The sequence below is a fragment of the Dermacentor albipictus genome, chromosome 1 (genome assembly GCF_038994185.2).
Source record: "Dermacentor albipictus isolate Rhodes 1998 colony chromosome 1, USDA_Dalb.pri_finalv2, whole genome shotgun sequence".
Taxonomy (NCBI): Eukaryota; Metazoa; Arthropoda; class Arachnida; order Ixodida; family Ixodidae; genus Dermacentor; species Dermacentor albipictus.
In genome coordinates, this window is record NC_091821.1 from 244,270,625 (window position 1) to 244,287,601 (window position 16,977).

Sequence of the window (16,977 nt, forward strand, 5' to 3'; positions counted from 1 at the left end):
TTAAAGATTGCCTATGGCAGATAGAACAATTCTAACCCTTGATCCCAATGAGGTGGCCACTACTTCTATGAGAAATCAAAATGTGCAATTGAATAAACATAATTATGCGAATTAACTTATTTAAATAATTATGTTACACCACATATTTCAATCTACTAATTATAGCCGCATAGTTTGCACGTCGTATCCACTTGGAACGAATTCTCCAGACAGCACCAGTTTCGAGATATTAATTTTCAAAGTAACCGATGAAATGCTTTGGCATTCCAGTTACTTTTTAAAGTAACCGCTGTTTTATGCATTGAAACACAAAAGTAACTGGAACACCATTACATTTCGATGGACACTTTTAAAATTAATATCTCGGAACTGGTGCTGCCCAGAGAATTCGTACCAAGTGGCTATGCTGTACGAACTCAGCGGCTATAATTCATGCATTTAAATATCTGATGTAAAGTAATTAATTAAACAGTTAATTAGCCTTATGATTCGGGTGTAGAGATGCGATGTACGAATCAGATGCGGTGGTACATCCGACTATACATGTGTTGAACATTGAAAGGAGAGGACGGGGTCGTTGCCGGAAAATATTCCATATTGGCGCAACCGTACATGCGCGTAAGCATGTGTGGCGCTCAGGGCAGCCAAACAGAAACTGCATGCCGCGAACGGAGCAGGCAATCGAAACTAAGCACTGAAATGGCTGAAACGTCCTACTGCTTGCGGCCATCACGGCGTGCTACAGCGGTTTTTTTTTTTTTTTTTAACGGCTTCACTCAGTTCACCCACTTCGGCGGCGTTACGGCGGCGGCGCCCGCGGCGCCGACGCGCTTGTATGCGCGGAGCCGCTGCGACGGCCAACCAACGCATAGACAAAAGGCGGGCGAATTTCAGAGGCACACTTCCGCAGTCGGCGCAGGCGCCGCCGCAACGTCCCCCGTCCACTGACGTCTTCCACATCCGGAGGGTGTTTCCTCGCGTGGTCGCCGTTGCTTTTGCGCTCGCATCACACGGCCGCTGTGCACGATGGTGATATGGGCACCGAGGAAACCGCCAAGACTGGCTACCTGCACGTCCTCCACCAGGGATTCCTCAAGGTAGAGACGCGTGTCGGTGTGCTTTGCTTCCGTTTATCGCACTCGTTTCGCTTTGCCTCCGTGTCCGCTGGCCTGGCGACTCGATCGTACGTTGTGTACCTCGCGTGGGGCGACGCACACTAGTTGGATTCGCCATAATACTGGCGCGCCTCTGAGGTATAACTGCACCGACACGGATCATAGAATCTGTGCACGCGCGACCCCGTCGAAGAGGCAAAAGCGTACCAGCGTTGCGTATATGTTTTTTTTCTTTTATTCTCGCTGTTTTGTCGCGCCGCTTCGATCTGAGAGCACCGTGCTCTGCTTACTTTTGGTCACAATTGTGCGCACGCACATGCTGTGTCACGGAGATAATGACCACGTGGTACGCTCATTTTCCTTGCGCCAGTATCGCCGCACCGGCTGTACCGGTCAGTCCCACGTAGAACTGCAACTATTGTAACTGGATTATAGCCCAAGTTCTCATTTGTGACAAGTCATAATCGTCATAAACCAGCAAATTAACACCGGCTGTACAAATAAGCTGGCACTTGAACAGTAGACATTCACCTGCAGGGTCTGATCTTGCTGCCCTTGCAGAAGTCGTGGTTGCACAAGTACTGCGCCCTGTACGATAGCAGCCGGCACGGCGTGAAGCGGCTTGAGGTGTATGACTCGGAGGAGAGCTTCTCTCGCCATGCCCAGCAAAAGTGCATCACCTTGGAGGACTGCATTAAGGTCGTGCCCGCGTTGCAAAAGCACCAGCCCAACGTTTTCGAGGTGAGCAACTCTATAGCGGAGTCAATCGAATGCGCTGCTGCCGCCCTAGAAACGAAGCAACTCCGTACGTGCCACTTTCCAGACTCGCTCGCATTGACGGAAACGTCAGGCACAGTGTGGCAAAATGAATCCTCCAAAATTTTCATGGTCGCGCTATGTAGACAACCGCGAGCGCGTTGATGTGTGCGTTGCGTTCTTGTCGAGCGGCCTCGAAGTAGGGCCAGTTAAGACAAAGCTTCAACTTTCTTCAGCGGTACATTATTTCCGCCAACAGACATCGGAAATTGCCCATTCATATCAGTGTCTACTCATTAATTCTGAGGTATTCTTCTGCCGTCCTCGACTGCGCTTCCCTTGGCACCCATTCTGTAACCCATTCGGTGGGGTGATGAAGTTAAGAAATTCGCAGGCGCTAGCTGGAATCGGTTGGCGCAGGACAGGGGTAATTGGAGATTGCAGGAAGATGCTTTCGTCCTGCAGTGGACATAAAATAGGCTGATGATTATGAGTATTTACTATACTTCACTTAAGTCGATAAGTTTTTCAGTTAATTACGAAGCATTTTGCACTGGCAAAATGGAACCCATTCGGTGCTAGCCCGACGGTAGCATCTGTTTTGATGCGATTGTCCGCAAACGAAGTTACAGCGCGCGGTAACGGTAAATGAGACGGGGGGAAACGTCATACACAAGCCTGTATCGTTTTCTGTTTCTGCGCTAAGGAGTTTGGTAATGAAATAGCAACGAGCCTGCATGATCTCTAACATTGTCTGTGAACTTGAGATAAAATGCCATTGGCGTTCCTTTAGTGAAATCTCCTTAGTTAGCTATAGGTGATAATCGCCCACTTTCTGGCGTCCGCCAGCGCGAATAACGCGTCGTCAAGATAAGGAGAGAGAGAACTTCGTCATCATCCGCACTGTCTTTAATAATTAAAATAATTTGGTATAAATTACCAAAGCAACTTGTGGGTTGTGAGAAATGGCGTGAAAGAAAGAAAAGGAAGGAGGGGGGCTCTTCGAAGTGCGCCTAAAGCACGGTACACGAGCATTTTTGCATTCTAGCACCATCGGAACGTTGTTGCTGCTGCCGAGGGTCGAGCCAGCGACTTCGTGTTCAGTAGCAAGACGCCATCGCCACTGAGCCGCAATGGGAGATCTATAACTCTTTAGCATTCGCTGAAACACCCGCTATACTAGGGCTTTTGATTGGGTTGGCTCTATTCACACGACGAGGCACGTGTCGCCTCGCAGGTGCACACGCGGACGCAGAGCCAGCAGTTCTCCGCCGACTCCTTCGGCGAGATGACAGAGTGGATCGAGGCGATCAGAGGCGTCACATTTGGACAGCAGGCTGTCGCGACTTCATCGGTGCAGGATTCGCCCATCGTGGAGGAGGAGAACACGCTGTACGGATCTCTGGATGCTCGTAAGTGGCCGACAGCTCATTAGTTTATACTGCCATGCGGCACTCAAAAAGAAAAGAAAGAAAGAACACCCTAGGTTGTTGCTTTGTCATCTGACTAACACCCTTAGATTTAGGGCTATAAAAAAGTCAGTTTCGCCGCAAGGGCGAAGCAAAGAATGCGACAGCAACACATTGGAATGCTATACGAAGTAAGGCTAACAGCTTGAAGAGCAATATGAATTGCAGTAAACATGAGCTTGCTAAGTAATAGTGCCGCGGCCTAGCCAGACCGATTTAACGGCACACAGTTCAAGTTGGCCACCGTCCGTGGCCGGTCGTTTGCGAGAGCTGTGTGTAGTTGTGTCGTGACGCTTTCTCGGTGGTTGCTTGTGTGCGCGGCGACAGCTGCGGCCACGCGATTATGGCAAGGATATTGTTTATACAGCTGTGTACAAGGCTCGAAATTCTGTTTACCGTGCAATTGCAGCCGTGTGGACATATGAAGCGTCGCTGAAGGTACGTTTGTGTTTACCTTGTAGCGTCAATACAGTGGTTCATGCACAAGCAGGTAGATTTGAGTCCGCGCGCGTGGAGTTGAACCCGCACATGAAAACGCATTGAAACTCGTTATCTCCCCCGCACGTTGTCACACCATAGTGTGTGATGCCGTTACATTGATAAAACATGTAGTGAAAGGAGTGTCGCTAGGTAATTGTTTCATTACTGAGCAGTTAAGTGAACAGTGCGCATCACATTAACTCTCAAGGTACACGAAGTAAGGATAGTAGCTTTATCGGCCGTATAAACTGGACAAACATGTACATATCACATCACACTCGATGACCGCGGACACTCGCTGTCAAAACGCTGGCGTGAGGAAACGTGGCAGCAGCAGCAGCAAGCAAAGTGACCTTCGTGTTGTCTATCGCTTCAACAAAACTGAGCGCCGAGAACACGCAGCACGCACAAAGGTACGAGCGTAGACTCTGCCTCCATCGCAGATCGCTCTCAAGATACGGGCGCGCGCGACGGCGGCCGCCACGTGCGCAGTCGCGGCCGGGGTAGAGTGCCGCCTCCCTCGCTCTCCTCCACCTCCGCCGCCTCGCAACGCTGGGTGCCTCCTGCGCGACGGAAGAGGGCGCGCTTCCTCCTCGCTTCCTTCCCTTTCTCGCGGGCGAGATTGAGCCGCGAACGTGGGCTCCCCTCGCCACGCTTTCACTTGCACATACAGCGTAGGGCGACGGTGATATCGCCCGCAGACTTTACATGGAACATCACGGCGACGCCGACGACTTAAGTGCGCCTGGAGCGTCCATATAATTGCTATCACAATAAAATTTATTGCACACGAGAGCTATACACGTGCGATGAGAAAAGACGTAGTTGAAAACTAATAATTCTGACCACCCGCGGCGCACAGAAATAGCTGACGCGAGAATTTGACAGCGATAGCTATGAAAGTTTATTTAATGCACTTTTCGTATCGTCTGTCGCGGTAATCACTATGTTTACATGCCGCAGAAAGTCGCTAAAAGGTAAATCTTCATTTATACGACTCGTTCTGACCCCTGTTGCGTACTCCAGGGTAGCGTATCGTACTGCTGCCGAGTTGTAGCGACGCCTGCTTATCGAAGCTCGACCGACGTTACTATTGGGTAGCGTGGCGTTGTCGGCAGGCTGCAGGCATCCGGTAGACCACGGCGACCGGGCAAGGACGAGACGATTTCTAGGGCGAAACTTGCACGGTTTATTCAAAGGTTGATGAAAGATGATGAGAAGAGAATGAAGTGATCTAAAAAAAGTACATTTCGGAGCCCATTCAATAAGCTCTCTACAATCGTGGGAGGAATCTTGCTTCCGTCAACGTCACGCGACCGGCACAGAGTCTGATTCGCGGATAGAGGGCCCCTCCTATTCCGGTTATACCGAGCCTCTGGTTATATCGAGCCTGCTGCAAGGAGGAGGGCGTCCCGCCTCCGGTTATACCAAGCCTCAGGTCCGGGAATTGCAGACGCTTGTCCTTCTCTTTTGGGCGTTGCTAGTTCGCGGAAGTTCCCCTGTAGAGCTTGACAGTTCGAGGAAAGGGTCCCTCTAAAGTCGCGCGCGCACACACACGCACACACACGCACACACACGCACACACACACACACACACACGCACACACACACACACACACACACACACACACACACACACACACACACACACACAAAAAGAGGCCTGTAAACACTCCGGCGCTTCCGCCAGACCGGCAGACACTCGACGAGATGACCATGGCGAATTAGGGAGTCACGCTTCATTTCGACGAGGCATGGTGGGTGAAAGTCCTTTCTGCACGAGGTGCTAGACGCCAACCGTAACACCCCTTAAACATGAGGGTGTCAGCTGTAGGACAAACTAGCATCCTTTATACACTCGTAAAGGTGTTAAAATGTTTTGGTGTGATGACAGTATTACCAAAGTGAAGTCTGTTTCATGTGGTGCGATTTTACGCTGAGTTGCGAACTGCGAACTGCGAAATGCGAACTTCGCATTTCCGTTTCACATGCACCGAGCGCGGCAGCTGCGATTTTCGCATTTACGAGCGCCTAGCAGAGGATTGAATATTCTTGGCGTCAATTCGCTTCGATGAAAACGAACTAAAACAACTTGAACTGTTTTCGTGAACGTTCCTTTTTTTTTTTGTCTTTGAGTGCGTTACTTTATCGAAACAGAAATTAAGTAGGCAGACCACAGTGACGCGTCCAACGTTCCGTGTTGTGATTGGTTCCCCGTCCTCGCCGCATGTGCGTTTTCGCAGAGAAGTTCAGCGCTCCGAACATCGCAAAATCGCACGCACGGAGGGTGCGACGGCCCGTTTGCGGCAACCGCGAAACCGCAAACAAGTTCGCGCCATGTTAAAACGGGCTTTATGGTCGTTTAATGTTTGCGCGGGACGCGCCGCTCAAGTGGTTTAATTCGCCTCGCGTGGAACGATGTTTCACTGCGTTTTTCGGAGCTGCCACGCACCCACATTCGGACTTCGCGTCCTCGTTCATATACATGCACCGATCACAGCATTTTATATACAGCACCGATCACAGCATTTCAATGCATTTTCGCATTTCCGAGTACCTAGTGGGAGACTGTATTATTGTTGGCGTAGGCTTATTCAGTCCACTTCGGTGGAAACTACGTGAAACAAACGTAGAAACTGTTCTCGAGAATGTTTTCTCTTCTTCCCCCTTTATTTTTTCTTATTTCTTTATTTTTCTGGTTTGACCTTATTACTCCACCAAAGAGAGGAATAAACTTTTATTTTCTGAAACGGTAATACGAGTCAGGACCTGGTTCACCCTAGGTTGGAAGATTCCTTATTTCAGGAACCCTCTGGCTCCGCAAGAATATATATATAGGAAGAAAAGCAGTTCTGGGTCCGGGTAAATATTCACAGTGAAGTAGACGCGCGTATGAAGCGGTCTATGAAACGCGTATGAAACGTCAATAATTATTGACGTTTCGGCCCGGGTCCGGCCTTCATCAGAATACATTGCATGGTGTCAGTACAGTTAATATACATTTGCCTATCAACCAAATGAAGATACGTTTTCATGAAAAACGAATAAAATGGGCGAACAAAATGCATCCGAATCGTTCAAAGGATAGCTGACACGTGTATGGACCGATGGCGATTGCAAACGTATCATCTAAAATACAAAGCATAAAAAACGGTATATTGCATGTGCGCTGATCGAACGAGGCTAAAAACTGTAAAGTTGCCTGGTCATGTGTCTTGGGATAAAAACAAATGAGAGTTCCATTTTTGAGTCGAGATGTACCATTCTGTTTAGTGAACTTATCCGTGTGATAAGGTCGTTTGCGTCTGATGACTTGCTCTTATACGTGCTCGCAGTAGGCAGTGTTCAAGATATAGGGCCCGGGCTTTGGAACACAGCAGACCCCCGCAAACCCTGGTGAAACGTGAGAAGTGAACAGTCAATCGGACCAAGTCGCATTTTTTTCCAACAGGTTTCCGAAATTTAGCGAGGGTTTTCTTTTGAACAAAGTCACTTGTATTAGTGTAAATACATGACTTGGAAACGAGTTGAACCAGTTGTATAAAATTTAGCGGTGCTGTGTGCAGGTCGAATGCCCCAAGCTGGAAAGCGTGCGTTTGCAGTTACTTCTAAATTTTCTGTGAGCAAATAAATTGTCAACTCACCGCGTTGAATGAGAAAACAGTATCTTCTGCTTACACCTCTAAACTAAAACATGCTATCAAAACGATATGTCGCCTCGCGGCATAACATTTGTCATGATCAACTTCAGACAATCCGAGCTAGTTGTCGTTCTTGCTACTATGCCTGCAAGAAAAAGAAAAGAAAAAGAATAAGAAAAAAATCCGCTTCTCCTCCTTTCGCATTCCCGGCCCTTTATGTCGCAGCATGTCTCTGCCGCGTAGGCTTCGTTTCCTATCCGTCAGTCTCGAATAACTGATTAAAATTTACAATTCTAATATCCACCGCCCTAATTATTATTTTGACGTTTTGACAGCGAGTTTCCGTGGTCGTCGAGCCAGATGTGTTCATGTTTGCTTGTGCGCGCGTGACGCCGTGCTTGTTAATTTAGTAAGCGAATGTTTACAAGTTCATACGCCCGATAAGACTATTACCCTTACTTCGTGTAGCTGTCTGCTAATTTGCTATCGCAATTGATGCTTCGCCTATCGGGCGAAACTGCGACTTTTTTTTCTTCACACAACGATACCAATGTAAGGCGCGTGTCTATTGCGGATGCAAAGATATAAGCGAGAATGCTATAACATGTTTTCGTTACCTGGGGTATTAGCAAGCGACCTCCTTTGATCAATTTTAAAGACGTTTCACGTCAAAAAAAAAAGAAGAAAGAAAGAAAGAAAATGCAGACCGAACGCAATACATAAATCTAAACGAAGCAAAGCTTTCGGGCTGCATGCGTTTAGGTGTGTTTTTCTGACATATGGTCACATTGAAGGTGCAAATGCGTGACCTGTACCGAAATGCAGGCGCCATCAGTTGAAAATAGTTGAAAGTCTCTCTCTCTCTCTCTGTGTGTGTGTGTGTGTGTGTGTGTGTGTGTGTGTGTGTGTGTGTGTGTGTGTGTGTGTGTGTGTGTGTGTGTGTGTGTGTGTGTGTGTGTGTGTGTGTGTGTGAGTGAGAGTGTGTGTGCGTGTTTGCAAATGTACGAGTTGTCTTATAGTAGGTGTGCTATTAACACGAGTAGTATATGTACTACCGACGTCGTGGAGGGTGTGATCATACGGGGATGCCAGCGGGATGCTCAGGATGGGCCGGTGCTCAGAGTGCGAAACGTACGGGTCTGCGGCATCCAGTCTGTCAGAAAAGTCGATTTCACAACCACTGCGATACGTGGTACGAAGTGGTTTGGGGTTGTGTTAAGAGGAGATATATAAACTCGAGACCGTAGGTGTCTTACATGAAATCGAGGACACACGTTTTCATCAGATACATCATTTTGTCTGTCGTTTTCATAGCCTATTTTACACTCGTAGGGGTGGGGGTGGGGGGACTGAACTAAGCGTAAAATCCACTTTCGCACGCTCCCCACACCCGTAAATCGCACCGCAACGCTACGCTTGTCACCCCACCGTAAAATTCGCTCTTTTTTTAGAGTTTTTTTCTTTTCTTTTTTTAGTGAGCATGGATGGCACAAAACTGCACGAAGTACAACAACATAACACCCTAATTCGCGTTTCCCCCTCGCCCAAACCCACGTGCGCACCCTAACATGTGGAAACGCTTTGATTCACGCTACTTCTGAATGCCGCTGTTTCTCTCTCACTCTCTCTCTCTCTCTCTCTCTGTGTGTGTGTGTGTGTGTGTGTGTGTGTGTGTGTGTGTGTGTGTGTGTGTGTGTGTGTGTGTGTGTGTGTGTGTGTGTGTGTGTGTGTGTGTGTGTGTGTGTGTGTGTGTGTGTGTGTGTGTGTGTGTGTGTGTGTGTGTGTGTGTGTGTGTGTGTGTGTGTGTGTGTGTGTGTGTGTGTGTGTGTGTGTGTGTGTGTGTGTGTGTGTGTGTGTTATTGAAAGAGCTTCCGCTGACTTCTCCCTCTGAGCCCTGCACTGGCCAGCGCCTTCTGACTACAGGATGCATCGCAATCCGTGTTCGTACATGTCCCTGTCGCCAGCGGAGAGTGCCTCCTGACATGAGTGCGGGCTGGTGGGGTTCGAGAGGAGAAGCTGCCGAAATTACCTGCACGCTCTTTGTCGCATTCTTTTGCGTGCAGCGAGGAATCCCTGGTTGTGAGGGCGCGGCGCATTAACGCGGTAGGATGCCTCCATGGGGGAAAAAAAAAAAAAGAAACCTGAGAAGGGGCCCTACCCACTTCGCGCGCTAGGAGAAAAGTGTGGAGGAAGTCACGTGGTATCTTTTGCTGTATAGCGGCCGTGTTGTCGGGGCACAATGGCAGTTTTGTAGTGCGTGGTCATGCGTGTGCTGCCCCATGGGTCTGGTTCCGTGGCAGAGGTGTCGTGTGTGCAGGATCGCGTTGGTCTCCGTGTTTTGTTCCGCGTTGTTGTCTGCATGGACCGTGCTATCCCGGCTGTTGTGGCCAAGTGGGACTAAAGCCCCTGCATCTACGCGCCACCGCCGGCCAGAAAGCGGCGGTGGCGCGTAGATGCAGGGGCTTTAGGTGAGACTGGAAGAAGTAAACGTGAAGCGAGCGCGCAAAGCCGTATACACCACGTACCACGTCACGGATAAAGGACGATCTGAAAATTTATTTGCCGTCTTCGGTCGATTTATGCTCACGTGCCATCACAGACTGAAACCGCTGTGCTTCAGAATATCGACGATAAACGCCTTGCAGGACAGTGACAGCTCTGCAGTGTCCCTGCATTTGACAGCGCACGATGTATTTGTGGCACGTAGAACAGTCATCTGGAAGGATGGGAAAGCAGCAGCTGCTGTGAGTAATAAGGGACGAACCCTCCTTACTGCAGATGTTTTATCTGTGTGCTCGAGGGGCGCAGGGAAGTGAAGGTTGGCGAATGCGGCGCAAGAGTTGACAAGGCTCGACAGAACGTAGGCCTGCGCGTACATCAAACGGGTGATGGCCGCACGTTGGCCCGGTCAACGCGCTATGGCCGCACGCATACGCGCTTACTGTTCGGAACCGCGCCGAGGATACATAGAACTTCGTTTCCGTGAAGCTTCACTTACCGTGAGAACAGTATGCCTCAGGCTGCAGACAGTTTATTTAAACGCGTAACGACGCTCTCCTCGGCTGGCCTCTTCGTCGGCGAGCTGTGGCTCGTCACATCTCCGCGGAGCGCAGCAGCTCGAAACTAGTTCAATAAGGCAAAACGATTTCTATAAAGCCACGACCAGCATACGTGTTTGTTCTCATAAACTGCAGATAGGCTAGCCTTAGCTTGTGATGTGCGTAAAGCGTGTACTGCCGGCCATCGCCTTTGCATTCTTGCAGTACAGTGAGAAAGCGCAAATTTATTTTTCAGAAAAGCTGGCAAAAGTTGCGAGGGACCGGCCTCACAGCTTAACTGGCGGAGTTCATTATGAGCGACTTTCAACGCTATAGCACAATACTCGGTCTAAATTACTTGGGCAACGGTATCGCGATGGTATACACCGCAATTAGATCCGTCGGCCGGGTCACTACCGCGCGCGCACGTCCGCGCAGCCCGGTGTGGTTGCGCGCCGAAGGCGAGAAATGTAAACAAGAGAAGAGAATCTGCCCCGACAAGATGGCGGAGTAACGCCAACTTCCGTCGGTGCGCTTCATAAGGAGTGACGTCAGGGCTTCTAACGCGGTTCGTGACTGCGGGGCTGGGTGCCTAGCGTTTAGTAGGTGTTGGCCTAGCGCGTCTGGAGCGTGATCCGCGCGAGGGCAGGCCGGAAGTTCCGCCTTCTGACACTTATCGCTTGGGATTTCTTCCGGCGCCCGCTGCCTGCAACTGGTATCAGCTGCTACACCGCCAATACTCTGTCCCAGCTGCCCTGCACGCTGTCTCCTTTATTCGCTGCTAGTCCAAGGCAGTAGTTTGGGGCTAGTTGGTTTATCTTTACTTGGTAGCATTAAAACGACAAATACAGGTAAATAACGCGAGAGGGAATGACGATAACTTGTGTTCATTACGAGGAACGTAAACGTAAGTGATGTGATCGTTTCCGCTTCACCGTCGCGCGAGCGGGAGCTCGAGCCTTTATCAAGCTGCGACCTGTTTCGTTTCATGCTCGCCCAACGGGGAGACGAAACTGGTTACGTCATTCGTAGGCGTCTTCTGTGGGCGTGGCAGTTGCGCTCTCCGGCATTTCAATTTACATTTCTTGGGTGCAATTGTCCGAAATTCATTACCCCGCAGAAACTAGCAGCGTCATCTTTCTGCAAGTTTGGAAGAGTTTACGAAATACTCGGACGCCGGACGGCTCTCGAATTAGGGCCGATCTTGTGCCTCTTTCGGCTGAATAGTCCCTCTAGATTTTTTTTTAATTCTGTAAACATTACACCGAATCATCTTAAAATGTACGTCGCCGTGGTAAAAGCAGTTACGAGGAAATCGCTAAATTATCTCATCATCTCTCTATATATATACATATTCTTAAATAATTTCGAATGAATTTTGTGAAACCGCGTATCTATAGGTCGACACATAATCAGTCACGTACCCAACCGATATTTTTGTGGCATTGTCTCTATATGTGACAAGTGTAGACATTTGATGGATTATTCCGAATGTAGAATTGCGCGTGCATCGCCCAAATTGGAATCAAATTCAGGCACTTGTCCTGCAGAAAGCTTTGAACCATGATTGGCTAGCTTGCACACAAGGATACACCGCGCACGCCAACCACTCTGCCATCGGACAAGAGGTGAAGGCAGTGCTTTGTGCGGGACGTACGTGTTACCGGTAACGAAAATGTAGTGCTGGCGTGATTCTCATGACCCTAATGGCCGTGTGTATATCAGTGCAAAAAAGTGGCATGGCCTCCGCGTAGCCTTAAATATACTACAGTGGTAGAAGAGTCGACGTTTCTGAGAGCCAACACTTTGGGGACAGATGCACTCCGTAGCTCAGGGAACAGTGCCAATGTATGATCGATACGGGACCGCAGTGGCTACGCTTCCAGTGTGCTATATTTCACCACACACTTGAGCCGATTTCATTGCAAGTCTCAGAGACGAATATACTCGTCTCACGGTCGATTTAACTTGACTGACAAAATAATAGTATTGGTAAATTCGTAGGTTTTAGGATTATGTGCGCGTGGCTAAGCAAATTTTGCGACTGAATTGATGTAAGTGAGGGTGTTTCCTTTATTTGCATGCACTTTGTTTGCATGAAGCCTTCTATGCAAATGAAGTCAGTTGTATGTTGTTAGCAGCCATCTTCAAGTAAGTCTCCAGTATTTTATTGTGTTCCCCTTAATTCACTAATTTGTGGTGACTGCTGTGCAGACGCGAAGACAGCGGAGTGACGACGGTGGCAGGACCACACTTTGCTCACTGACGTTGAAGGCGTCGTGAATGAGCGCTGTGCTGAAAGCCGCGATGCGAACGACGGCAGTTTCTTGTGACTGTGCTGATTATCCCATTACTTTTAAAATCTTTCGAATCTTCAGTTCATCGACTCTTTAATTCGGTCTTACTCCCTAACCGTCTAAGCCCCAGCGTAGTCTCTTAGGCGCCCAGCAAAACACAATTGAAGAGGGCGGACAACGGCGTTGCTTCGCGACTGTAAGACTATTCAAACCACGCATGGAAATTATTGAGGAGAAAAAAACTCAGTGCCCTTCCACTTTGTGAATAAGGATGACCAGCGAAGCTATGTGGGCCCTTAATGGCGAACTGCACCTCCGCCGCGGGTGGGCCCGTTATTGCACTACTATCGCGATGTACCCACGTATGGGGAATGCTTAACACCTGCTTCACCTCCGCCGCGGGTCGGCCCGGTGTTGCACTATCTTCGGGATCGGTCCACGTATGAAAAATTGTTGATCTACGTGTGGACGCGATCCGCCAGATCCCAGGAATAGACAGCTTTTCTGTTAAGAGAGAGAGAGAAGAAAGAAAGAAAGAAAGAAAGAAAGAAAGAAAGAAAGAAAGAAAGAAAGAAAGAAAGCCCACACCCAAGTGCATGCAGGTGCAGAAAAGCGGACAAAAAACGAGATCTAGACAGCAGCGCTGCAGCGTTACAGAACATAAGTACCTAATTTTGTGTCAATTGTTTTGGTGAAACAGCAGATGGACACAGCACAGCGCGGAATGCTAGAAACACAAATGCGTCGCTGGCTTGGTTAATATTTGCAGGTTTTACAAACTTTCACTTTAGGCGGGACAAGCTTGCAACAATGTTTAATGTTCAGCCATGTTCTTTTTGTGTGTGGTACCTAGTGAATAACAAGAACGTGTTATCTACAAAGTAGCGTACCGATCCGCTGATTACAGGATACATTTGATTGTTTGTTTCGCTTTCTTTTTCTGTGCCTGTGTACCTATATGTGACTTCATCTGTACGTCGCCAATAATTAAATACTGTTGGAAGACAGCGCCGCGTGCGAGGTACATGTTGAAAAGCCGGTTTCAAATATTGCGGTACAGCGTCGTCTTCTATACTGGGCGGTGCATTGACGCCAACGAGAAAGAGGTTCTCAGGAGCGCGCGTGCCACGCCGAATGCGGTGCATGGGCACCAGAGAGAGAGAGAATCTGAAGACGAGCTGACGCAATGTGTATCTGACTCAAGGCTTGTCTGTCCCCGACGACGAAGCCTGCTCTTCCCAAAATGTCTTTAGAATACACTGAGCTGTGAATGTTTTATTCGGTGTATATATCTCGTTCTGGTTCTCGTCTCATCGTGCATACCGTTCCTTGAGGTTACGTGGGCGAGAGCTTTTCGTTAAAACGAAGCCTTGCAAGTGCAGCCGAATCGCAGACTTTTGGAAACTGTCCATTCATTTCTTTACCCCCACCCGCCGTGGTTGCTTAATGGCTATGGTGTTCGGCTGCTAAGCACGAGGTCGCGGAATCGGATCCCGGCCTCGGCGGCCGCGTTTCAATGGGGGCTAAATGCGAAAACACCCGTGTACTTAGATTTAGGTGCACGATAAAGAACCCCAGGTGGTACAAGTTTCCGGAGACCCTCACTACGGCGCGTGCCTCATAAGAGACGTTTAGCTTGTACGCTATTCCGGTAAACGGGAGCGGTTTGGGCGGATTACCGGATGATCGGGGCGTAAACGTGAGCGGTGAAGCCGCCTGGTGTTGTAGAGCTCAACCAGACAAACGCATAGCTAAAACTGCAGTAACTCACCATATCCTGCTTCGCCACTCGTGCAAATTTTTGGCAGCGGCGTAATTGTGAACACGATTACGCCACTGTCGAAAATTTACCCCAGCAGCTAAGCAGAATACAGTAATTAGCTCTGTGTTTGTGTGGTTGAGCTTTGCGCCACCAGCTGGCGCCACCGATCGGGCCGCTCACCTTGACGCCCCCGCTAAACCGGAATACCGCCCGCGCTTGCCCGAATACCGCGTCGTGGTTTTGGCACGTAAAACCCCATAATTAACTCATATTTTGCCCCGCCACGCCACGGAAGAAGTGAAATTAAGGAAGTAATTCGAGCCTGATATATCAGGCTCGCGTTACTTTCCTAATTTCACTTCCTATTACTTCCCTAATTTACTTCCCCAATTTACTTCCTAATACATTCCTATAGGAATGTTTTGCACCGAAGCTAAGCGTGGATCATTGGGTTCGTTCGCACTGCATTTCTAAAATAATTAAAGAGCGCTAGAAACACGGAGACGAATCTGATGCATACATCACTCTCTGTACACCAAGAGCGTTACGGTGTTCAGCTACGTCTCCGTGTTTTTCACGGGCTTTATTTTAGCGAAATTGTTAAGGACAGTTCCACAAGAGTTTTCAAGCGCCAGAAGAGGACGGAGGGAAGGTGCGGCGGCATGGTCGGTATCCAATGTCATCTAAAGAACTGCCAGGAACGCAGCTTGCGTTGGAGCCCCGAAGCGGCCGTAATGTGGCCAGGGTGTCAGAAATCTGAGCTCGCGAATACAGTGAAGCGTTTGAAAAGACTCCCGTATATTGAAAGAATCGCACTGGCCATAGTGAAGCGTTTGCAAAGTCTAGACAGATTTCGGACAGTGGCGAACCAGTCCTCTTGTACTTCCAAACGGTATGAGAACTCGCATGTTTAGAGCTTCGGTGTCTGATGCTAGGCTTGACATACACGTGCGAAATTTTTCTTTTCTGTCTCGCAGCGCACGTGTTCCGGGTGCGTGCCCTGCCGACGGAGGCCGGCGAGCGGTGCGGCATGCGCGGCTCCTTCTTCCTGCTGGTCGGGCCCCGGGGCGTGACGCTGGCCGAGCGGGGCCTGCGCGGCGCTCTGGGCGCCGCGCTGCTTTGGTGGCCCTACTACAGCATCCGCCGGTACGGCCTGCTGGCGGGCACCTTCTCGCTCGAGGCAGGGCGCAAGGCGGCCTCCGGCGAGGGCCTCTTCAGCTGGCACGCCGCCGACGCCGAGGACATCTTCCGCGCCGTCGCCTCGTTCGTGCGCACCTCGCGGGACGGCTCGGCGCTGCTCGAGCAGCTGGAGCAGCACTGCTACGAGAACGTGCCCCTGGTCACGGGCGCCGCCGAGGGCGACGCCGCGGACGATGCCGTGCCGCACGTGCGCCGCAACGGCGCCGAGTACGCCGTGGTGCACAAGTCTTCCGCCAAGGCCCTTCACCCGCAGTAATAAGAAAGTGCCCTTCCACTCCGCGCTCCCCGTCGGGCGCTGGTGCGCGCGAAGCCTGCGTTGCTTGAAGTTTATTACGATTTTGACAATGCAAGCTTGTCATGGCGCCGGAGCAAAAGGCGAGACTGTGCACGTCCAACTAGGCTCCTGGCGCCACGAGCACAGCAGACGACAGTGCAAAAAATATGTATACATAAATATACATAATACACACACATATACGTACTTATAAATACGTGTATATAAACGAATGACTCAATTATACATACAATAAGTCAATGCGGTACAATAAGTATAAATAATGGAAGTGAAGAAATAAAGTAGGTACAGAAAGATACAGAAAGGCCAAAGCTAAATGGAAGCAAAAAGTCTTGCAACGCATTAAATTGCATATCAATCGAAAAGCAGGAAAATCAATTAGAAAAACAGGTGTCAATTGTCGAGAGAATACAGTCTCAATTTTTTTTTCTGAATGTTGAAATGGTTGACGAATTTTGCATGATATCAAATAAAAGCATGCCCATCATTAAGTAAATTAGAAATCTGCCACTCTAAAAGCTGACTGCCGTAGTTCTGGTTTTTACCTTAATAAAGTTCCTAGCACTTAAGGTGTAATTAGTTGTGGTATTAGTGTATATAGAAAAAAAAGTTATTAGTTATGAATTCTAAAAATGCTTTTTCGGATAACTTTTGTTTATATAGACTACTGACACTCAAAATACTGTCCTGGTGAAAATACTCAGAGGTATGTTCGTACATCGATAAGTGATGAATAAAACGAACACACTTTTTCTGCATTCGGAATAGTTTCCAAGTTAGCTTTTGAAGTGACGCCCCAGATAAGTAGACAACAGTGGAATCTAGGATGAATAGTAGAAAAGTACAACTGACGCTAAAGTTTTAAAGGTAACAGCGTGCGATGCTTATTCGGCATACCAATTGTGCTATGCTACGTTTAATATA

The 16,977-nt window shown here is 49.0% G+C and overlaps 1 protein-coding gene across 3 annotated transcripts; it reads left to right on the forward strand.

The window, feature by feature from the left end:
- Positions 1-564: 564 nt before the first annotated feature.
- On the forward strand, positions 565-16,629 carry LOC135907913 (docking protein 1-like). Of its 3 annotated transcripts, none has more exons than XM_065439688.1 (4): positions 776-1,097; positions 1,653-1,856; positions 3,109-3,283; positions 15,536-16,629. In XM_065439688.1, the coding sequence occupies exons 1-4, from the start codon at positions 1,035-1,037 to the stop codon at positions 16,012-16,014; spliced, it is 921 nt and encodes a 306-aa protein (XP_065295760.1). In that variant the 5' UTR covers positions 776-1,034; the 3' UTR covers positions 16,015-16,629. The 3 variants fall into 3 exon arrangements, with proteins under 3 accessions (XP_065295762.1, XP_065295760.1, XP_065295761.1); XM_065439689.1 differs by having other exon boundaries at positions 782-1,097; positions 1,677-1,856; XM_065439690.1 differs by lacking the exon at positions 1,653-1,856 and having other exon boundaries at positions 565-1,097.
- Positions 16,630-16,977: the final 348 nt, after the last annotated feature.